Source organism: Panthera leo, chromosome F2 (genome assembly GCF_018350215.1).
Source record: "Panthera leo isolate Ple1 chromosome F2, P.leo_Ple1_pat1.1, whole genome shotgun sequence".
Taxonomy (NCBI): domain Eukaryota; kingdom Metazoa; phylum Chordata; class Mammalia; order Carnivora; family Felidae; genus Panthera; species Panthera leo.
This window is the reverse complement of record NC_056695.1, coordinates 38,115,699-38,141,112: the sequence shown is the minus strand read 5'-3', so window position 1 is coordinate 38,141,112 and position 25,414 is coordinate 38,115,699. Positions and strand designations below refer to the sequence as shown.

General features: G+C 38.6%; 1 protein-coding gene across 2 annotated transcripts in view; it reads right to left on the bottom strand.

The window, feature by feature from the left end:
- The window catches only part of NECAB1 (N-terminal EF-hand calcium binding protein 1), a 192,502-nt gene that overhangs the window by 40,688 nt on the left and 126,400 nt on the right, over positions 1-25,414 (bottom strand). For both annotated transcript variants that reach the window (XM_042924254.1, XM_042924253.1), the window contains exon 6: positions 5,587-5,723. In XM_042924254.1, coding sequence (XP_042780188.1) covers positions 5,587-5,723 — 137 coding nt within the window. The remainder of the gene's footprint in view (positions 1-5,586; positions 5,724-25,414) is intronic.

Sequence of the window (25,414 nt, the reverse complement as noted above, 5' to 3'; positions counted from 1 at the left end):
AAGTCTGTTCTGCCAGTCTCCTGGTCATTTTCTAGGGTATTTACACTTATGTGGGTGTTACTTAGGTGCATCTATGAGACTATGTGAGCCTAGGATCCTTCTACTCTGCCATCTTTCCCAGAAGTCAGAGTGAAGAATTTTAGGTTGCAAGTCATTTCCTCCTCAAATTTTGAAAAAGCTGCCTCACTGCATTCTAGCTTTTAGTGCCATTATTTAAAAAATCTAGTGTCTTACTCCTCCTCTGTGTTTGACCTAGTTTTTGGTCTGGGAGATTTTAGACACTTCTCTGTCTCTGGTATTCTGAAATACCATAATGGCATTCCTTGGTGTCAGATTTTACAGTTCATTGTAATGGGCTCTTAGTCTGTTCTATCAACTTGGAAACTCATGTCCTTGTCTGAGAATTATTTCTTAGATAATTTCTCTCCTTTTTTTCTCTATCTGAAATTACTACTTTTCAAATCTTGAACCTCTTGGACTACCCTATAGCTTTATTATTTTTCTTTCTTATTTTTCATCTCTTTTTGAAAATGTCATCACACTTTTATCTCCAAATCTTGCTCACAGGTTCTTATTTCTGCAATAATAATTTCCAAGAGCTCTTTGAGTGCTTTGAATATTATTATTTTTAAGTAGCATCCTTTCCTTAATTCATAAATGCAATATTTTTTTTCTGTTTTCTGAGGGTATTGATGATTTGGGGGGGGGAGTCTTCTTCTGTTCTCTGGATTATATGTTTGTTCTAAGTTTCTTTTTTTGTGTTTGATTTGTTCTCCTGGTTGTCCCTGCCTATTTCAGAGGGAAGAAACAGGGATGATTGGAGAGAGAGGCAGGGAGGGAGGGAGGGAGGGATGGGGAGAGAGGGACAGAGGCGGGGGTGGGGTGAGAGAGGCAAAGAGAGAGAGAGAGGGAGGGAGAGAGGGAGGGAGGGAGGGAGGGAGGGAGGGGGCAATTGCCAACTCACAGCCTCCACTGTAGAGTGGCCTGGCTAGGCCTATTCATTATGGGCACCATAGCCTGGTACTTAAAGTCTTTCTCTTGGACTGAGAAAAGCCAGAGAAGCATCCCCAACTAGTGTATAAGCTCGCTGTAAGTGCTCTGGATGGGTGTCAAAGCTCACTGTTCGGTATAGAGACTTTCACTTAACGCCTCAGTTTTTAGTATCACGGACTAACCCCTGCTGTGCTAGGTGTACATCTGTTCACCTTCTCCAGAACGAACATCTCTAGGCTTCCTCGAGGAGTCATCACACAGCACTGGGTGGAGCTTTCAGCAATACATTAGGCCTGCCTTCATCCCCACTGCACATGGTGAAGACAATCCTTGAGCCTTTCTGTACCCATTACATTGCATTTTGGCTTCATACATTGTCTATATTTCATCTTTCTCAGAGCTTCTACATCAGTCATCACTAGATTCATCTTCTTTCCATATTCCAAGCTTCTATCTCGTTGGTTCCTCTATCCTTATCTTTGTAGGTTTATGACTCCTTTTTGTCCAGGCACTGTTAATGCCTTTTTTTGAAAAGTTTAGGGAGGAAGGAAAAGAAATCATGTTTACTCTCCAATCTTTAACTAGACCATCCTATGGAAAGTCAACTTTCTATCAATTTCAGTGGTGACCAGAATAGGAGACTAGATCAGTTATTCTCTATGTTCAGGCTGAGGGAATATGAACTGTCTGAACTTTTATAATTACCTGTAAGCTTCCCTGACTTCTGTAATAGCCAACCATCAAAACGAGAAAAATAACTTCCAAACCTAGAAGGAAATCAGTCATTTCTCTGGATAAAGGAGAACTTTGGAAAATAGAGTAAATTTTTAGATTCCATTATAAAAAAGAAATTCACATATAATTAAACTGTGTTCCCAGAAATCTGGTTTGTGAGGAATGGAGATTTATATAAGAGGACAGGGGCCTCTGGAGGGAAACTTCAGTGTAACATAATGATTATTCTTGTCATTGGCTATTAGGTACTTTCAGAAGACATGGAATTAAAGTGGCTCCCATTTACCAGTATGCCAGGACAGATACAAAGAGTGTTGTAGAACACCATCTGAAAATCTCACCTCTGTGGCATTCCAGCTGTACGCATCCCTTCTCTCTGAAATTGCCATTTTCACATGAATAGACACAGACATTCTGCCCAACATTGCATGTCTAACTCATTACTGCAGGATGACTGATACTGTGTGATTCCTCCCTGGGGTTGATAACTAGACTAGATGCCTTCTCAAAATTTGCTATATTCCAAAGAAGCTTTGTATCCCTAGGTTTCACAAATATTAAGCCTCAAAGTAACACTGATGTTTAAGGGGAAGCAAATTACTATAACCCTGGGATTTTTAATGTTCTCTGCAGGTTCCAGCTGTTGACTATGCAGGGCATCATGGAATCTTCCTTTATGTTACAAAAAACTGATGAGGTTTTGGGTACATTGATTTGACCTCTCCTCTCTGACCTAGCTCTAATTCTTCCCAAATCTTTACTATATACTGTTATGAGACTAATATTCCCTAAAACCTGGGACGCCTGGGTGGCTCAGTCAGTTAAACATACGACTTCAGCTCAGGTCATGATCTCATGCTTCATGAGTTCTAGCACCGTGCTGGACTCTGTGCTGACAGCTCAGGGCCTGGAGCCTGCTTCAGATTCTGTGTCTGCCTCTCTCTCTGCCCCTCCCCTACTCATGCTCTTTCTCGGTCTCTCAAAAAATAAAGAAAAACATTAAAAAATTAAATGTTTCCATTACATTTCTCTTTCATTTACAACCACCAATCTCGGCTCATATGAAATCTAAATGCAGCTATCTAGCTTTTAAGACCTTCTAGGGGTGCCTGGGTGGCTCAGTCGGTTAAGCACCCAACTTCAGCTCAGGTCACGATCTCACGGTTCATGGGTTCAAGCCCCACGTTGGGCTCTGTGCTGACAGCTCAGAGCCTGGAGCCTGCTTTGGCTTCTGTGTCTCCCTCTCTCTCTCTTCCTCCCCCACTCATGCTCTGTCTCTGTCTCAAAAATAAACATTTAAGACCTTCCCTGGCTTACATGCCAGGTAGGTTACTTTCACTGTCCCAGGTCCTCATCCACTGCTATTCTACATGGTTCCCTTTATCTGGGATTCCCTTTCATTCATTCAGTTTCATATATTGAACATGTAGTTGAGCCAGGTAGAGGGAAACAAGGCAGAGCCCCTGTCGTTTAGAAACTCCAAGTCTCATGGGAGAGATAAGTAAACGACTGGGTTTGTAGGTACGTCTAAGTAGAGGGTACTGAGGAAATACACAGTGGTGGAGCAGGAGAAATAAAGACAGCAGTGAAGGTTTCCCAGAGCAAGTGCTGTCCAAGCAATGACCAAGCAAATGGGGAAGAGCCAGCCAGAAGAAAGGAGATGGTACTATGGGGTGGGTGAGAAGACCCATCCCCCCCAGGGAGAATATTCTCTGCCATTAAGTCTACCCTAAATATCCTGCTCAAGTCTTGTCTCCTCTGAGGCTTATTTACTGGTCTCTTACTTGATATCACAGGAAAAAGAGAGCCATCTTTCCTGTCTTGTTTTTTCCCCACCAGTGAGGGCCCCTGGGGTTCTCGTGGCTTTGGTCTATGGTGACCAGCTGATTCGAAGACGAAACTAGGGAGAGGAGACACAGCACTTTTAAACATGAGCACAACTTGCACTCTTCCATCAGGGTCACCAGAGATTCTAAGTTGGATTTATGGGCACAAACTCATAGTGGAAACGAGTTTTTTATTTGCTTTTTACTTTATTTTTAATCAAACCTCCCCAGGTGGAGTATCATGGATTTGGGGTGGGATGTGGGCATCCCTGGGTACCTTAATCAAATCCTGTACAACAGCACTACCCAGATTTACATCAGACCTGTAATAGTTCTTATTCTTCCAGGCTCTGTTTGAACTAGAAACCTATAAATAAAATATTCATGAGTCCTCCAATGTCTTTCAGTTCTGCATTATCACATTCTTTCTCATTAAACACAGCTGCAGCTGTTGGTAGCTTTCACAGGGGGTCAAGGCTAGCCTGTGGCCTGACACAAAAAACAGCTGTTCATTATGTATTCACTATATAGCGGTGTATGTAGAATTCAAGTTTGCAGAAGATGACCATAGACAAAACCCAAAATGCAGGTGAAGAAGGGAAGGGGAGCACTTCTGCAGGCCTCTTCCCAGGGGGCTAATAATTGACTCTAAAAAGGGAGAATCTATTTTGCGACAAGAAAATCTAGACACAACCAAGAAACCAACCTTAACTTCCCGTTTGGAACCTGAAATCAGTATCACTGTGTTTCAAGATACTCCGTTATCCTCTGCTCAAACTTGCGGAACTGGCTGGCTGCTTTTCTAAAGCTCTCTGTTACACCTGCCATTTGAGATGGAATCACTCAATGCAGTGGAAAGAAGTTTATAATGTGAAAATGCTCCACAGATCCATTGAAGAGCGCACACCCATGTTCATCAGCTGCACAAGCTCATTAGATTGGAGATTAGAGGCTTTTTTGTTAGGATTTGGTGGTGCTCACTCATTTTGACATTGTAAACACATGGTTGAAAATTCCACTGTTTCTCTGAGATGTCCTAATGATTATGTATCCATTAATTTGTTTAGAAAAATTGGCCCTACCGAGTACTTTATTAGCAGCCTGTTCAAAAAAGCTACTGTGTGGTTCTCCCTAACTTAAAATGCAAAAAGTTAGATGGCCACATATCTAGGTTTGAAGTAACACATGCAAAAATATGTTGCATAAGCATGAGTTTTGCCAAGCCCTTCTCTAGCTTGCAAGGTATAAACAATGGTAACTCAAGAGAGTACCAACTGCTGGTTGGAATAATTTTTGTCTGCTTTACACATTTCTAATTCAGGTTTCTCTTTAGCATTAGCACCTTTATTTATATAGCTTTTATAATCTCATTACTTATCTTCTCCGTGATATTACTTGGTGGTCCTGACTTTTGAAAACTTTTCCTACCATCCATTTTTCTCTATTTCCTTAAATAAAAAGGCTGATTCTACTCCCAAGTCCCCAGGTACATCCAGTTCATTTGGCCTCTTGGTCTCTTTTCTATCACTTCCACATTTTCACATAATACTCATTTGCAAGATGAGCCCAAATCCCATCAGGAAATTCCACACAATTGTCTTTCACTCTCTCTCCATATTTAACCTTTTGCTTTTCCTAAATTCTTGGCAAGTTTTTCCCCCTTCTGTACGATAAGTATCACTTTGCACCGTGCATTACGGTTTGACTCTTCACGTCTTACTTACGTATTAGATTTTAGCCTCCTGAAAAGTCAGGACTTTGTAAAATGTATCTTTATGTTACCGCAGTGTCTTTTAAAGACTTCTTCATCTATTAAATCCTCAATTTAAATTTGTTGAATAATTGATGGACAGTAAAAGTAGAATGGCCTCTTGTAGAGGAAAATATAAGGCAAGAACCCAACGGTGGTTCCTGTCATTCCATTTAAATTGATTAATTTTCATTTTTAGTTTTCATTAGTTTAAGCATAAATGCCCCGCAACTGGTATTTCACAGTAAGTAGCAAGACACCATATGAAAATATTTAACTTGCCTTTCCTGACGGGTTTGCTCCTCAGTAGTTTCCATGGCACATTCCAGAGAATTCTGGAGAGACTGAAGCTGATTCAAGGTCTCCTTCAATAAAAATCGAGTTACAAATTGTTCCAAGTTGGAGGCCTCTTGGTAGTCCTAAAGATGACCAAACAAAGGCAGTTACAAGTATGGGAAGGAAAAAATATCCAAGAATCGTTTTCCCCCATGTACCCAGCAATCTCAGATCAATCCTCGAGGAGAAACAAAGGCAGACATGTCGGCCCTGGAGGCTGGGGCAGAGCTCTATTCAACCACCAGCAGTTGAATATAAGAGCTGCAGAGACCACAGGAATATCTCTCATCTTCCACTGCACATGCATCAACATAAGGAAAAAGGACAAAACAAGCAGAATTATGGAACAGGCATATGTATAAAAGGAAAAGAATATTCTCTGGAGAAAAAAAAAAAGGTTGGAATGTGATTAACTCAGCTTGTTCTGTGCTTCATTTAAGTAACAACCACACCATCATGTATTTTCTCCATTATCAACTAAATGAAGTCACGTTTCAGCAACTGGCTTAGTTCCCTCTTGATGTATTTATTATGCCTGATCTGTATTATACTGAAGCCAAAGGAAATTATGTGTAGTTATCCCCAAACTCAGAAAATGTTAGGCATGGAATATTTAAACAGTTTGCTAAATCTGCTCATGTCCCTCCCTCACGAACCTACCTGAAGCTCAATTGTATCTAAATGCCACAAAAGCACTGTTCCTTCAAACAGCCCCAAGTCTACCCGGAGATCATTGCATACAGAATAGCCGTACTTGCCAAGCTTAGTTTTGGGAGACAGGTGGGCTGTACATGGTGCTACCTGCTGTTCTCTTCTACAGTCTCAGGGAGAACCAGGAAAGAAATGAAAATCAGGTTGGCATGGAATCCAGCTGCCCAAGCCACTCTTTCATGGCATGAGACCAGCCAGTGAAAACTCATTTTCTAGATTATTGGGTGGGAATGATACATACAAGTTCAGCTAAGAAACAGATTTATCTAGCTCTGTCCCTAGATGACTTTTCACAGTTGAAAATACAAAACTGAAAAGAGCGACCGTGACAAGATAATGCCGGAAGTTACGAGGTGCTGGGACATCTCATGTCATGGCTAGAAACTCAGAAAAAACAAGATGTAGTTAGTTAATCTCTCTGGGTCTCAGTTTTCTCATTTACAAATCAGGCTATAACTCAGGCATATATTCCATCTCAAAATGGTCTGTGTTTCCACCAACTCGGAATTAGGAAATACTGGATTGTGGCCTCCTGATGGAAATTACTTCGGAATTTTCTTCTGATAGCAGAACCACATACTGCCCTAGAAACCTTCATTTCATTCCTATTTTGAAATCATAAAATGCCTCAATTATCAGTTTCTTTTTAAGTGCATTCTTGTAGGTGAACACAGAAAATTCCCTTATCTACCCTATCTAATGATCCGATTTGAAATATAAAAATGTTCATGCCTTTAAACTCCACCTAAGAAACTAACCATAAACCAAAACATTACATGCTTATAATAACCTAAGAGTTTTTGTGAGTTAATTCAAGGTAAAAACACACCACATATTTAGTTTTATCAAATAGATTGCTACTTAGTAGCAATAAAAACTTCAAAAAATTATTTCTCGATGTGTTTTTTTTTAAACTGAGAAAAACTTTCTTTTGAGAAGAAAATGTGATAGAAAAAAAGGCATGTGCTTGATTCTTTCCCCCTAGTCATTTCCCTTCTGAGAAAGCATAGTTTTAAAATAGAATTTATTTAAAACATTTTTTTAAAAATAAAAACAATTTATTAAAATGCCAAGACAGCGTAATGGTGTAGTCAGAGATTATGCCAATTACATTTGCATCTCAGTATACACCACGACTAATCCAAAGCCAAACTATGAAGTTTTATACCTATTTGGAGACAGCCTGTAAGGTGAAGGAAGCGTACATTTACTGAGCAACGCATTGTCCCATCAGCCTGGCTCTTTCCTCAGTTAAATGCTAAGTGTCATGTCAGGATGACAGAACTAATCGCATATCATTACAATCAGATTTTAGCTTCTTAGACTCAAAGGTCACACCTTATACCACTGTGGGCCTCATGGTGCCTGCAACAGATAACTCACTCAATATTTGATTGTAGAGAAACTCCTCTAAGTCTAAAAATTGATTGCATTAGCTATTGTGGTCTTAACATATTACGATTTGGGTGACGTTTGAGTGCAATACTTAAGGACAGTTAAAATCTGACAACTGGCTATTCCACGGCAGCAAAGTAAGAAGTGATTTCGATACTGAGACATCTGTCTCCCTCTGATGAGAGTTTGCTATCATCACGAGTGATTCTTCAGAAAACATTAAGAGGTGGCACAACCAGCTAGTACACTGTGAATGGCTGATGCCTTGACATCGAGAGGGGTGGGAGATGGGGTTAAGGTTTTGGGGGACTCAGTTCTTTGAGTCAATACAAAGATTGGCTGTTATGTGCTATCACCCCTGGATTATGAGAAAAGAGCCTCTTTCTTTCTTTTCTTTTCTTTCTTTATCTTTATTTATTTTTGAGAGAGAGACAGAGTGTGAGCAGGGGAGGAGCAGAGAGAGAGGGAGACACAGAATCGGAAGCAGGCTCCAGGCCCTGAGCTGTCAGCACAGAGCCCAACACAGGGCTCAAACTCACGAACTGTGAGATCATAACCTGAGCGGAAGTCTGATGCTCAACTGACTGAGCCACCCAGGCGCCCCTAAAACAGCTGGTTTCTAATATTCCTGTTTATCCTTCCAGACTCTACTCATGGCACCGCCTTGGTAGAGCCTTTCCTTTCCCTGATCTACCACTTTGCTTCGTGGGATTAGGCACACTTCCTCTCCCTTCTCTGTGTTCCGAGCCAGAGGAACTGGTTAATATGCAATTTATCACTGTATATTATAATGCTGTTCTACTTGCCCATCTCCCACATCCCAGGCGAGCTCTTTAAAGGTGGGAAATAAGAGGTGCTTGGGGGGCTCAATCAGTTGAGCTTCTGACTTTTGATTTTGGCTCCAGTCATGATCTCATGGTTCGTGGGACTGAGCCCCATGTCCGCCTCTGCAGGGACAGCACGGAGCCTGCCTGGATTCTCTCTCCCTCTCTCTGTCTCTCTCCCACTTGTGCATGTGCTATCTCTCTCTCTCCCTCTTAAAATAAATAAATAAACATTAAAAGAACCCATAAAGGTAGGAAATATACCTTATAATCATCTCTGCCTCCAGAATGCCCAGAACAAAGCCCAGCTCATAGCATGGTGCTTAAATGTTTAAAGGGTATGTGCACAACAGGACGCTACCTGTAGATTCAGGCACCAGAGGACGTATCTGGGCATCAGAAACTATTTTTGCCTTCCCCCAGGCACCAGCTGCTTCCCCCTGCCTCTCACCCTTGCCAGGGGCAGACACTGCTGTCCAGCCTGTCTGGTCGTGTGGGCTCTGCAATAAATGGAAATAAAGCTTTGTTCTTAACAGACTGTCCTCATTTCATTTTCTGGACCATGTGTTAGTCTTCTTTCCTTCCCTTCATCTGAATCCCAAGGTTTAGGACTGCAGACCCAGGTGGCATGGATTCAATCCCCCTTTCCTTCTCTGGGACGTGCAGCAGATGTTCCTTTGGAAGGTGGTGGCAAAAGAAGCAGATGGAAAATTAAATAGATAACAAGCTGGAAAATGTCAAAGCCTGGTCCTCTTTATTCTCAACAAATGTGTTGGTTGTGCAGGTACAAAAAGGGGTCTTTGCATGCTGAACTCCCCGAAGACTAGTATGTTGGCTTAAGATACACATTCCTTTGAGCAAAATCCAGAATGCAAGAAACTGGCAGAAAGAACATCCACTCGTCTACGAAAGCAGCAAAAACACGTACAGATGGTACCTGATATCCAGATTCTGCCACTTTTTTCAAAAACAGTTTAGTCCTTTATGTCTATTGGAAAGGTTATAGGCAAATGAAGGTTAATTATATGTTTCTCAGATCCCAATACTGTTTATTCATGTCTTTGACAACTGTCATTTAATCTTGAAGCGGAAATTGTTAACAAACTAGCATTAATATTTCCGTTTGTGCCTTTGGAAAGCCACACTGTGAACAATCCGCCTATTTCTTTTATATGGAGCTGGGACAGGGTGAGGATTTATTCAAGGAAAAACACTAGCATTAGAAGCACAGTCCTTTAAATATCAGGTTTCTTAGGGCACTGCCTGTGCATCTTAATTGTCAGATCATTTCTCAGAAAGCAAGCCCCTGCCCATCAGGGTGATGGAAGAGTAGAGATCCCGGCTATTAACCCACCATGAATCATCTGAGTTAATTAGGAAAATCAGAGCATCAGTCTTCCCTGTTTGTATTTGCCCTACATGAAAATTAATCAGGTCGGTGACATCCAGCCTCAGTGTCTTCTTGTTTATGAGATCAGATGCAATCGGACTTAGCGGGGAGGGGGGGGGAGGGGGGGAGGGGGGAGGGCTTCTGACTTCCTTTTGATCTAAGCCCCTGCAGCTATCCCTGTTCTTGTGTGAGACGTCTGTGCCTGCTTCTGTAACAGAAAAACTTCACTTTTACAAGGATAAGGTTATCTTTTTCTTTTTCTACTCCCCCGCAAACTGTTGCCATTTAAAAACAGTAACTGGGGGCGCCTGGGTGGCTCAGTTGGTTGGGCCTCCGACTTTGGCCTAGGTCATGATCTCACCATTCCCGAGTTCAAGCCCCATGTCGTCGGGCTCTGTGCTGACAGCTCAGAGCCTGGAAACCGTTTCAGATTCTGTGTCTCCCTCTCCCTCTCTGCCCCTCCCCAACTCGTGCTCTGCCTCTATCTCTCAAAAATAAATAAACGTTGAAAAAAATTTAAAAAATAGTAGCTGGTTTACACTGCTTTATCTATGTCCTATTTCTTTAGACATTCTTAGACTTTGATTTTAAATGACTTTTCTTTTAAACTGGGAGAATACTATATCAAATTTAACCCTTAAAAAATAAAAAATAAATAAATAAGTAACTGGTCCTTAATTCAGAGTCTTAGAAATTGACTGAGGTTAATTCCAGATAGGTCTTTAGAAATTTTAGAGAGCAAAATGAGAGATTACAATATTTTCACATGCAGATTCCCAAGGATTCAAGGAATTATAGATTTGCAGGTTAGTGAAAGAAAAAAACAAGGCTCTAATCGTGGAATAAAATGTTACTAAATAACCAATAAATTTCAACAATTTTGAAGCCCCATCTTAACTAGCTATTCTATAGTTTGAAAGCAGAAAATACTTTGGAGATGAGTCGTATAATTTAACATCTTTACAATGGCAAACTCCACTGTAGAGGGCTCATGTTGAAGTTATCAAAGATTGATTTCATGTAGGCTTCTTTCCTCTGGCTCCTGCTATTGTTGTGTTTTACAACAGGAGACTCTAACAAGAACATATGGCCCCTTGAATGTCTATGCCCAAAGAAGAATCTCATTCTGCTGCGAAGTGATCTTCTTCAAACAAGTGGAATTTTGGCAAAACCAAAAAAAAAAAAAACCAAAACCTGCATTTGAAGGTGGGAGAGTCGGCCCAAAATGAGGGTTAAGAGCTAACACATGAAGTCTTGGGTCACATTCATCACATCTAATAACACAGTGTGGTGATTAAGAATCTGGGTTTGAAGACAGTTACACATAAGTTCTAATCAGTGTTATGCTACTCAACAGGAGTGTGAGCTTGGGGAAGTATTCAACCTAAGTCCCTGTTTCCCTCACTACAGGTAAGAACAGTCCATCTCATAAACTAGTGAGGATTGAACGAAATAGAGCCTGTAAAGCACATGTCAAGCACATGCTAGCACATGTCTAGCTTATAGTTTCTGATAAATGTTCATCATTGCTATCAATCCATTGGAGTATGGATATTACAAAGTGTAATGCATAGGTAATTGGCTCAAAATTCACAAGGCCTGAACTTGAATGCTGTGAAAACAGTTCACTTCAGAATTTTGCTGGGATAATTATAGGTTGGTGTTCAGTGTGTAGCAGACTCTTCACAAATACTAATTTTTTGGAGTTCCTTCTACGTATATTTTGTACTGCACATCTGTTATCTTTCTTATTCAGAAATGTGTAACTTTTACACACATATTTCTTACCATATTGAAGCTGTGACTCATGGGATTCAAGCTTTGAGAAGGGTCAGTTAAAAATGTGGATTTCAGTGGATGCAAAAACTCTCAACAAGATACTAGCAAATCGAATCCAAAAGTACATTAAAAGAATTATTCACCATCATCAAGTGGGATTTATTTCTGGGATGCAAGGCTGGTTCAATATCTGCAAATCAACCAATGTGATATATACCACATTAATAAAAGAAAGGATAAGAACACTATGATCCTCTCAATAGATGAAGATAAAGCATTTGACAAATTACAACATCCTTTCTTGACAAAAACCCTCAAAATAGGGACAGAAGGAACATACCTCTATAGCATAAAGGCCATATATGAAAGACCCACAGCTAATATCCTCAGTGGGAAAAACTGAGTGCTCTCCTCCTGAGATCGGGAACACAACAGGGATGTCCACTCTCACCACTGTTGTTTAACATAGTCCTACTCTCAGAAATCATCAACAAAAAGAAATAAAAGCATCCAAATCAGCAACGAGGAGGTCAAACTTTCACTCTTTGCAAATGACATAATATTCTATGTAGAAAATCTGAAAGACTCCACTAAAAATTACTAGAACTGATACATGAAATCGGCAAAGTCACAGGATATAAAATCACCATTTGGAAATCTGTTGCATTTCTATATACCAACAATGAAGCAGCAGAAAGAGAAATCAATGAATTGATTGCATTTACAATTGCATTAAAAACCATAAAATACCTAGGAATAAACCTAACCAAAGAGGGAAAAGACCTGTACTCTGAAAACTATAGAACACTTATGAAAGAAATTGAAGAAGACACAAAGTAAAATGTCTATACTACCCAAAGCAATCTACACACTCAATGCAAGGCCTATCAAAATAACACCAGCATTTTTCACAAAGCTAGAACAAACAATTCTAAAATTTGTATGGAACCAGAAAAGACCCCAAATACTCAAAGTAATGCTGAAAAAGAAAACCAAAGCTGAGGCATCACAATTCCAGACTTCAAGCTGTATTACAAAGTTGTAGTGATCAAGACAGTATGGTACTGACACAAAAATAGACACATAGATCAATAGAACAGAACAGAGAACCCAGAAATGGACCCACGACTATAAGGTCAATCAATCTTTGGCAAAGCAGGAAAGAATGGAACAAAGACAGTCTCTTCAACAAATGGTGTTAGAGAAACTGGACAGTGATATGCAGAATGAAACTGGACCACTTCTTAAATCATACACAAAAACAAATTCCAAATGGTGAAAGACCTAAATATGAGACAGGAAACCATCAAAATCCTAGAGAAGAAAACAGGCAGCAACATCTTTGACATGGGTTGGAGCAACTTCTTACTAGATGCATCACTGTAGGCAGGGAAAACAAAAGCAAAAGTGAACTACTGGGACCTCATCAAAATAAATGGCTTCTGCACAGCAAAGGAAACAGTTAACAAAACTAAAAGGTAATTGATGGAATGGGAGAAGATATTTGCAAATGACACATCAGATAAAGGGTTAGTATCCAAAATCTATAAAGAATTTATTTAACTCAACACCTGAAAAACAAACCAGTGAAGAAATGGGTAGAAGACATGAATAGACACTTTTCCAAAGAAGACATCCAGATGGCTAACAGACACATGAAAAGATGCTCAGCATCCCTCATCATCAGGGAAATACAAAGCAAAACCACAATGAGATACCACCTCACATCAGTTAGATGGCTAAAATTAACAACTCAGGAAACAACAGATGTTGCCGAGGATGTGGAGAAATGGGAACCCTCTTGCACTGTTGGCAGGAATGCAAACTGGTGCAGCCACTCTGGAAAACAGTGTGGAGGTTCCTCGAAAAATTAAAAATAGAATTATCCTACGACCTAGCCATAGCACTACTAGGAATTTATCCCAAGGCTACAGGAGTGCTTATTTGTAGGGGCACATATATCACAATGTTTATAGTAGCACTACCAACAATAACCAAATTATGGAAAGAGCCCAAATGTCACTCAGATGATGAATGGATAAAGAAGTGGTATATACATACAATGGAATACTACTCGGTGATGAAAAAGAATCAAATCTTGCCATTTGCAACAATGTGGATGGAGCTGGAGTGTATTATGCCAAGTGAAATAAGTCAGAAAAAGACAGGTATTATATGTTTTCACTCATATCTGGAATTTGAGAAACTTAACATAAGACATAGGGGAAGGGAAGGAAAAATAAGTTGCAAATAGAGAGGGAGGCAAACCATAAGAGACTCTTAAATACAAAGAACTGAGGGTTGATGGGACTGGGGGTTCAGGGAAAATGGGAGATGACCATTGAGGAGGACATTTGTTGGGATGAGCACTGGGTGCTGTATGTAAGTGGTGAACCATAGGAATCACTGCCAAAGCCAAGACTACACTGTATACACTGTATGTTAGCTAACTTTACAATAAACTATTTAAAAAAAATTAAAAATCTAACTACCCTATGACCCAGAAATTGCAGTACTACCTATTTATCCAAAGGATATACAAATACCAAGGGACACATGCACCCCAGTATTTACAGCAGCATTATCAACAATAGCCAAATCATGGAAAGAGCCCAAAATATCCATCAACTGATTAATGGATAAAGGTGTGGTATACATTACTCAGCCACCAAAAAGAATGAAATCTTGCCATTTGCAACAATGTGGATGGAGCTAGAGTGTATTATGCTAAGCAAAAGAGGTCAGTCAGAGAAAGACAATTACCATTTGATTTTACTCATTTGGAATTTAAGAAACAAAACAGATGAAGATAAGGGAAGGGGGAAAAAACAGAGGCAAGCAAACCATCAGAGACTCTTAACAACAGAAAACAAACACTCAAACTACTCCTGAAGCCAATACTACATGTCTACTAATTTGAATTTAAATAAAATCTTAGAAGAAAAAAACCACAAAAGCCAACCAACCAACAAAACAAAACAAAATGTGAAGTTCACCTGCAAAAGAAATTAAAAAGTGTTTCTATTCTTGATTTATTTCTCATCAAGGATAGCACAGGGGACCCAACTTCTTGCATTCCTATTTATAACCTCTGAATTCTTTAAGCCATATCCTCTTCCAGATCATTTCATTTTCCAGAACCTCTTCAAAATTCCTTTTCAGTCTCTAACCTGATTTTATTTCCTTTTCCCTTTTTCTCCCCCAGATCTTTGTATATATATGGGTGAAGCCACCATAAACCACCACCTAGTCACCTGGGCCAATTCCCTTATTCTGCATCACAGAAGTGTAGAACCTAGAAAAATCATAACAGGAGGATTTGGGGAAGATGGCCACATTGGTGGCATAGCTTTTGAAACTCCTGGAATCCACTCACAAAGGCAGATAAGAACAGATAAGAACAACAACAAAACCCCCACCACCAACAAATACAACAAAACTAGATTTGAAGGGATTATCGTGAAACTCAGATTACAAGTGGGTAAGAATAAAATCACTGACAGATACAAAATCTGCATGTCATGGTACCACTGGGTATACAGGAAGAAACAAAGGGAAGTAATGGGCTGTGTGACAGACCCGAGGACAAAAGGACTCCAAGACAGCTAACAAATATTCACTAGAAAGCATAATTAGCTGACTTGAGAACATCAGCTAAACCTGGAAAGAGTTTTATCCAAAAGTGGGTGAACATAAATATCCTAGTAAAGCCTATAGGGCTGGAACCGTGGAGGACCCGTGGACTCTTAAAATCAACTAGCTAATACTGTAAGCTAGGAGGGCCCCACATTGAAGGGAAACTGTGGGGAGTCAAATCAAAGCTGAGCAGGACAGGGTCACAGAGATTTTAAAGAAAAGAAGATTCACTTAAAAGGAGGGAAGAGTAACAGAGCCAGGAACTCTCAGAGGGAAAGTCACTAAATTTTTTCAATACTACAAGACAGCCTCTGACAAAGGAGCTCTGTGAAGCCAGAAAAAGTATTATGTACATAGGCATCTTTTAAAAATTCAGGAAAATTAATATTTTTTAAAGTAGGATACAGAAAAGTATTAAGGTTCAATTTTATATAATGTATTATAAGAAAATGGAAATTAAAGAGCAGAACACCGTTACTGCAGACAATGAAAGCACACCAGAAAGACAAAGTTCACAAAACAGATGAAAAGTATATCTAAGTATTTTAAAATGAGAAAAGAATGGAGAAAAGAAACTGAAAAAATGAAAGAACAACAGGAATCAGATTATCTCAGAAACAAGGTGACAAAATTCAGAAAAGAATTAGACACAGAAGAAAATTATTTCAGAAATTAAGTCTAAATTAGAAGGAACACAAGAACACATAAACATAACAGATAATACCTTAATAAATAAAAATAAAAAGGAGGCAGTTTTTTAAAAATCAAAAGGAAATAAGGAAAAGCAAAAAGACTGGAGAAAAAATGACAAATATTGAAGACAAAGAATACTCAACGCACTATAATAGAGTTCTTTTTTTTTTTTTAATTTCTTTAATGGTTATTTGCTTTTGAGAGAGAGAGAGAGAGAGAGAGAGAGAGAGAGAGAGAGAGAGAGAGAGAATATGAGCGGGGGAGGGGCAAAGAGAGACAGAGACACAGAATCCGAAGCAGCTTCCAGGCTCTGAGCTATCAGCACAGAGCCCGATGTAGGGCTCAAACTCACGAACAGTGACCTGAGTCGAAGTTGGACACTCAACCAACTGAGCCACCCAGGTGCCCCTAGAGTTCTTAAAGAAGTACCGAAACCATTACAGGAACAGTGCCAACACTAGACTCTATTATTCAAAAATGCTTTAATTAATTTTTTTTTTTTTTTTTGAGAGAGAGCAAGCATGAGTTGGGGAGGGGCAGAGAGATAGGGAGAGAAAGAATCCCAAGCAGGTTCCACTCTGTCAGAACAGAGTCTGACTCAGGGCTTGATATCATGACTGCGAGATTATGACCTAAACTGATATCAAGAGTCAGATGCTTAACTGATTGAGCCACCCAGGCACCCTAAGAATGCTTTTCTGAAATATGAAGACTTGAAATTAGATATTCAAAGTGTGAAAGGTGAAATAAAATGAAGTCATGGATGTCAAGGGTTGTAAAATGGAAGCGGAAGATCATTAAGGAGGTGAGCCTTATGCATACCATCTCATAGGCGGAACCATGAACTTTTGAACTGGGCCAAACCACAGATAATCGAGGATTCTGCAAGAACACCTATAACTTGCCACTGTATGAGACTCTTGCTTAGTGATAGCCTTAGCAACTAATTACGTTTAGGTAAGATTAGTGTTCTGTACCCAACATCAATCAAAATTCTTTGTAAACAACTTATAAGGGCATTATCATTTTGTCATTAAAAATCCCTGAATCTTGTTCCCTAGGGGACACTATTTGGATTGCTACCCAAATCTGTATACCCCAAATGGCAATTCTTTGTTCCCAAATAAATGCTTTTGCTTATTAATTCCTGCCTATTGAGAATTTTAGATTGACCAAAGCACACCATATACCTAAAAATATTAGCTCAGAACAAACATCAAGGCACATTTCTATAAAATTATTGGGCTTTAAAAGCCAAAGAAACAAATTCTTTGCACACTTAGACATAAAGAGCAAATGACTTGTGGGGTTAAAAAAAAACAAACAAACCCAGGGGCACCTGGGTGGCTCAGTTGGTTAAGTGACTGACTTTGGCTTGGGTCATGATCTCACAGTTCGTAGGTTCAAGCCCCACATCAGGCTGTGTGTTGACAGCTTGGAGCCTGAAGCCTGCTTTGGATTCTGGGTCTCCCGCTCTGTCTTCTTCTCCCCCACTTGTTCTCTCTCTCTCTTGCTCTCTCTCAAAAATAAACATTAAACAATATTAAAAAAAAACCATCCAAAACTGGATCACCGTGAGACTTTCCAAAAGCAACATTTTTATGTCAGAAGAAAGTGAACTGCACCATGAGAAGGCAATCAGCAAAATCTAGACTATGAGCACCTCTCTAAAGAATTGCAGGGTTATCTGTAAATTCAAAGAGATGTTAACACACATTAAAATGGGCACAACTAAACTAAAGATTTTAGAGACGAATATCAGTGTGATGAAACCATAATACCATGCAAGGGAATGATTACTAGAGGAAATCTGTTTGGTCGTTATATCCAGGTGGAGAGAAGACAATTGGGACAAGGCACATGGAAGTTCTGTGGGGGGGGGGGGGCTGGTAGGTTTGGGTTTTGATCTGGGTGGGGGTTTAAAGAGTGTTTGCCTATAATCATTAGGTTCTACATGTTTTTTTTGTGACTTTCCTCCTTTTCATTTTATTTTTATAAAAGGTAAGATATGTGTAGGAACCAGCCTGGTAGAGATACACTAGCCTCATATTTTTGAGAGACTGTGGGAGTAGAAAGATAAGGTCTATAAAATACAGAAGTCTTTGGCAGGCACCAGGACAAGAAAATCTGTAAACACTTCCAAATTAGTAATTTTTATCACCTCTCATACACTATCTGCTCAACTGCTAGCCTGTATTTTTCCGGAGTGTAACATAGAACCAAATGTTAAATTTTTCAGTATGAAGAGCACAGAGCTATATTTACACATGATTTGGGCTAAATTTATGTTTGTTGATGTTGTTAATAAAAGATCATTAAAATTTCTTCCCCATAAATATGCTGCTTTCTACCTTATAACTCACACGCTTTTCGTTGAATATCCTTTTTAAGCACATGTAATACCTCAAGGGTAACATGCACTTGTAATCTGACTCCTTCTAAACAGTGTTATGTGTCAGATGGATAGTTCTATTTTAACCACAATCTTAAAATATGTGGAGTTAGTATGTCTAAGTTACTGAATTTTTCAGAGACAAATACATCTTCGAACGTCATTTGTGATCTTTCAGCTTTCAAAGACATAATATCTTTATCTTTGGTCTAAACAAACTCTATGACAGAGGAAAAAAGAGTTTTAAAATATTAGGAGCATTTACAAACAGAATATATGGGAAATAGTAGATGCTTAATATATATGAGTACTGACACATTTTTGGATTTCATTTGCATTTGTGGCTCACTTATGAATAGAATACCAAAACATTCCAGTAACTTTTTGTAAAGGAAGAAATATCACTGGTAATAGATCACTTCTTCAGAATAATAAATAGGCAAGTATTTTCACCAGTGGGACTGAAATAATTACAAATGTTGTATTTCATTAAATATGAAGTGTCATTAATTATAACATGCATCTTTTTTTTTTGTATTTTGTACACCACTAGGAAATAAAAATATCTGTAATTCAGTGTTATACCATCAAGTGCAAGCTTGTATCCCAACTGCATAGATATTAAAAAATGAAAAGATACACATCTTAGAGACTGATGAAATACAGGGTTTTGCCACATTTCAATATGGTAATGACTAACAACAAGAATACAGATGATCTCTTTGTACCTTAGTTTCATCCTGTTATGTCTTTCACATTTTAAAGATATTATACTGAGAGACAACACTGAACATTTCTGCTACAGAGTCAAGAAAACGGTCAATGCAAGAAGGAACTGGCTACAGGTTGAAATCACAGCCACAACTTACCTTTCTTAAAACTGAGTTTGTGGCAAAGTCTCCTGGCTTGCTTTAGAAATATCTAGACAGGCTTAGTTGAAATCTTCATAAGCATCCAGAGGAATAAGTTAGGCATTCATGGTAGAAGTGTTTCTAGGGTATAAGGTCACTAAAATAATGCAACTTGCTGATACATACGCACACCCTAGGTGGATTTCAAATAATAAAGACCCCCTGATTCCTAGATGATTAAAAATATATGGGGAACTATACAGGAAACACACATAACAGAACAATGGATTATAAAAACCTACCTAGATCCTCTTTTCTAAAAAAAAGTCTTCTAGATGATTATACAGATTACTTACAATCAATTCTGAATATCTTATTTTCAAACTGGTAAATTGGAAGGTAGTACATTAAAAAATTTACTGGAAGCTCTGCTTTTGGCAACAGAACTTGTTAAATTTCCTAAAAAATACTTCTTTTACAAAATTATTAAAAGTATGACAAATATTTCAAAAGTATAGCCAAGCTTCTAAGAAAGTAAGAAAAAACCCAACAGTGCCCAAAATGAACAGGAAACAGATACACATACTATGAACAGGAAACACCCACAGACTATAATCTAGCACTGAAATCCTTGCTGTACTGTAAGCATTTCTGTAGCCAGAAGCTTCAAGTTTCAGATTGTAATAATTTTGGGGAGGAGATGAGTCAAGGTGGAGGGTTGGAATTGGAACACAGAAGTGATCATTATTGCCCATAAACAAAGGAAGACGACATTTTGTCTCAGGCTTAGCTATGAATACAAAAAATTCTTGAAAACTTATAACCAAAGCTAGTCCACATTAGAGTCTGAAGTTCAATATCTCTACCTGCAGGATCCAGGAGATCCCTAAACTGAGAGATTAATTTAAAGTACTTCTGTATTAGTAATATCCTGGGCCACCTATCATAAAAAATATATTCTCTGTTTAGGAAACACATTATCAAACCAGATTTCTCAGAATACCCAAAGATTTAATCATACAAGTATGAATTCACAGCTGAAAAAATTTCAGTCTAACCATGTATCCATATTGCACAAAGAAAAAAAGAATCCTAAAAAAGACCAGAAACATGCTTCAATGATCAAAGAAATTAAAAAAAAAAAAAAGTAGTGGAAACATGAGAAAGGAAAGAGAGATTATAACAGAAAGGCAGGCAGATTTCAAAGGAAGCAAGAAAGAACTTTGAAAAAAAGGAATTAAATACTCAATGGATAGGTTAAATATGAGATTAGATACAGAGAAGGAGAGAATTAGGCAATTAGAATATAAATCTGAAGTAATTACTAAATTGAAGCACAAAGATGGACAATATGCAATAAAAGAGACAGAGAAAGGGAAAGGATCTAACTTTCTACACAATTCTAATAGGTGGGCAAAGAAAACTGAAAAGAGGCAACAGCCGAAAATTTTGCAGCACTGAACCAGGGTATGACATCTCAGATTCTGGAATCATAGCAGATGCCAAGCAGAATAAATAAAAGAGATATCAGCACTTGAATGCAATATAATAAAACTTCTTAAATAACCGAAGTACTAATATTTTATTTTCTCTTCCCTCCTGAGGAACCTACAGCTGAAACAGCATGAATAAATCCTTGTTCCAGCTCCCTCTGGACATGCAGCTGTTACACCAGTAGATGTGCTCTTCTATCTGCCACAAGGCAGAGGAAATTCCAATCATCGGCTCTCGTTTTTAGAATTCACCACAAGTAAGTGGTGAATCTCTCCCAAAGTCCCTTAAACTCCAGGGTGCAAGTGACCAATATTTTTCATGGGTCTCTTAAAGTCCTCCACTAGCTTAGACAAATCATCTGAAATTTCATTTTAGACTTTCAGCAAATAAAGGCTATATTGGACCTTCACAATTTTTCACAGGCTATATTGGACTTTCCCCGGCTCCCTTTTAAAGTTATTGGTCCTGTATTTTTGCCTTATTTTTTCTATATGTTCTTATTTTTCCTTATTGATTTACAGAACATCTTTAAATGTTCTTGATACTAGTCCTTTGATAGCTGAGTTTTACAAATACATTCTCCTGCTTTTTGGTTTTTTTTTTTTTTTTCAAATTCTAAGTGCTATCTTTTTTTTTTAATGTGAAATTTATTGTCAAATTGGTTTCCATACGACACCCAGTGCTCATCCCAACAGGTGCCCTCCTCAATGCCCATCACCCACTTTCCCCTCCCTCCCACCCCTCATTAGCCCTAAGTTTAGTCTCAGGTTTTTTTTTTTTTGTTTTGGTTTTCAGTTTTCACATTTTTTAAACTATGAAATTTATTGTCAAATTGGTTTCCCCACAACACCCAGTGCTCATCCCAAAAGGTGCCCTCCTCAATACCCATCACGCACCCTCCCCTCCCTCCCACCCCCCATCAACTCTCAGTTTGTTCTCAGTTTTTTAAGAGTCTCTTATGCTTTGACTGTCTCCCTCTCAGTGCTATCTTTTGAAGTATAGATCTTCTTGAATATACTAAAGTGAAAGTGATCAGTTATACCATATTCTAGATATATTCCTGTGTTCTAAATCTTGTTTATGAAATCCTACGCTATGCCAAAGTTACATTTTCTAATATAAAAAACCTGTTAAATCTTTACTCTTTTTCCATACTTTTTTTGCCAAAACTATCACAAGTTAGATTTCTACAGATCTTCTATTGGTTTGAAGATATACAATTTCTGGTTTACATTGATTTTTTCTTGCTGAACTGTCTTATTCATTCCTCCTAGAATGATGATTCTATGTTTTAACTTCTCACTCAATTCTTTGTCTCTTAATCTCATATTTTCTAGATTTTTGTCTCTTTGAACCATATTCTGTGTGATATCTTCAATTCTATCTTCAAGTTCCCTTATTCTCTTTCCCACTGTATCTAATCTACTTTTAAACTGGTATCCTGATGTTTTAATTTCAGTTATTATATGTACTTCACTCATACCAATTGTTTTGGTTCTTTCTCAAAATTTCTTGGTCTTTTTTGTATAATCTTGCCCAATTTCTCACATTTTTAACCCCACCATAAATTTATATGAATATATTAATATATTTATTCCCTGATGTTTTCAGTGTATACAGTTTTGGACTATGAGTTGAAACATTTTTATAATATTGCTACAGATTATTTGCAAGATTAATCTTTGAAACTTATTGGACAAGATTAAAAGAAGATTAAAAGAGGATTTTTGATTTTATTTTTGTCTAGTTCCTAGGGGTACCTTATTTTGGAATAATTTTAAATTAAATTCTTGGCTTGAGGCTACTCCCACTACACCCCACTACACAGGAAGTTTAAATGTGGCTTGAAAATTCACGAGGGCTGACTTGTAGTTATAATTCTCAGCTACCCTTTGTTTATTCAGTGCGGAGGATAATTAGAGGTAATTTTCCTTGTTGTAAAGAGTGAAACTCTTTGGGTTCCAAGTTTATGTAGTTAGTCTCTTATTGGAATTCTTAACATGCAAATGGGTCTCTTCTTGGACAGCCTCCTTGGGAGCATGGCTAGGCTTTCTCCCTTTCTCATGCTGTTCTTTAAGTCTCAAAAAGTCAAATAAAAGGTCACTGGGTTAGATCCAGCTTCCCAGAACTGCTTATTTCTTTGAGGTCCGTCTTTCACTTAGATATTGGCCTATCAGGAACCTTTACTTTCTTTCCAGGTAATTGACACATTTATGAATTAAAAAAGCATATTGTGTCCATCATTTTTATTTCGTATAAATAAGAGGATTTTTCAAGGAACTATTACTCCAGTATTGCCGTAACAGATGTCGCTAATTACTTTCTACAAATTACTTTATGTAAGCCTCACAAACTTATCAAAAATTAAGTAAGGTCTTAAGGTCATATAACCTTGTAGGTGAGTTTTGACTTTTTTGTTCATGAATAATAATTGGTCGATGAGAAAAAAATTAACAAAAACCAACTTTACTTTAAAAACCTGTTGACTCTTATCATGCAAACCTACATGTATAGGCTAAAGTTGCTTAAAAGTTAGGACGCGTTTTCTGTAGACACAGCAATATTAAAACTTTAAATTAAAAAGATAAATAACTTTCACTTTTAATGTGACAATTTGGTCACTATAAATCAGAAAATACAGATAGACAATGTAAGATGTTAAAATGATTATTCTAGGACTTCCAGGGAATATGGCAGAGTAGAAGGACCCTAAACTCACCTCGTCCCACAGATAAAACTAAATAACACCCACATCAGTGCAAATAACCAGGAAAACAATCCGAATGCTGGCAGAACAAACTCCCGAACTAAATGTAGGGAAGAAGCCACGATGAAGAGGGTAGGGAGTATACAGTGGGGAGCTATTCTGGCCACCTGAGGGAGGGAGCAATGGGCACAGAGAGGGGCAAGAAACAGACTATCACACTGGGGAGCCTGCACAGGGAAGAAGAATTCCCACAGCATCTGGCTTTGGAAATCAGTGGGGCCGAGTTCTGTGAATTCTTAGAACAAGCAATACTTAGAACCTAGAACTTTAAAAATCAGGAGGCTCAGCTCTGGGAGAGCCCAGAGGGCCACAGAAAGTGGAGTCCCCACCCTTAAAGAGATAGCACAACAAATAGCTCTTCTACACAGAACCAGCAGCTTGAAAAATGCTTGGGGTACACAGGAGGGAGAGTTAGTTACTAACCTCAGAGTTTGCTGAGGGACTTCTACAGGAATAAAAAGCTGGAAGGCACCATTTCCTTCCCTGCCCCCCAGCATGGTGCTGGCATTCACTACCTAACTTGCTTACCCTATACTCCACCCTTGCCAGCTAGAGCTATCTCGGTACTCTGTGGGTCCCCCCCCCCCCCGAAGATAGGCACAAACCTTGCCAACACCCTGTCTCCCCACCTCCCAAGGAGGATGTACACACCTCGTTAAAACTACACTTCATGCCCCCACTTTGTGGAGTGGCCTAGCTGGTCAGGTCTCTTCAGTAGCTGCATGTCCCAGGGGGAAAAGGACCAGCACATGCAGCTTGCAGTACTCCACACCTACACACGCACACCTTGTAGAGCACCCTGGCTGGCTGGGTCTTCACAGTGGCTGGTCCTATCCTATGAAGAGGATCAGTGCCACCTTCTTAAAAGTGCTTGCCCTGCCCACTACTTTCAAGAGCAACAGACACAGCTAACTTTTCCTAACAGAGACAGACACAGATTGTTAGGCAAAATGCAGAGACAGAGGAATATGTTCAAAATGAAAGGAAAGACAAAATTGCAGCTAGAGGCTAAGGGCTAAAGTGAAAGTGAGATAAGTAATATGCCTAATAGAGAATTTAAAGTAATGGTCATAAAGATACTCACTAGACTCGAGAAAAGAGTGAAGAACCTTAGTGAGACGCTAAACACAGAGATAAAAAAGAATCAATCAGAAATGAAGAATATACTAATTGAAGTTAAAAGTATATTTAATGGAATAGAGGAAGGCTAGGGGAAGCAGAGAAATGAATTAATGACCTGGAAGACAGAGTAATAAAAAGTAATCAAGCTAAGTGAGAGAAAAAATAATTATGCTAAATGACAATAGACTTAGGGAACTCAATGACTCCATCAAGCATAATATTATTCCCATCTTAGGGATCCCAGAAGAAGATATAAAAGAGGGTAAAAATTTATTTGAAGAAATAATATCTGAAAACTTCCCTAATCTGATGAAACAGATATTCAGATCCAGAAGGCACAGAGAGCCTCCAATGAAATCACTACAAGGTCAACACCAAAACATAGTAATTAATATGGAAAAAAGTAGTGAGAAAGAAAAAAATTTAAAATTAGCAAGAGAAAAGAAGACAGTTACATACAAGGGAAACCCCATAAAGCTATCAGCAGATTTTTCAGCAGAAACATTGCAGGCCAGAAGGGAATGGTATGATAACATTCAAAGTGCTTATAATCTGCAACCAAAAATACTCTATCCAGCAAGGCTATTACTCAGAATAGAAGGAGAGATAAAGTGTTTCTCAGACAAACAAAAACTAAAGGAGTTCATGACCACTAAATCAGCTTTATAAGAAATATTAAAGGGTACTCTTTGAGTGAAAAGGAAAGACTATAACTAAGAA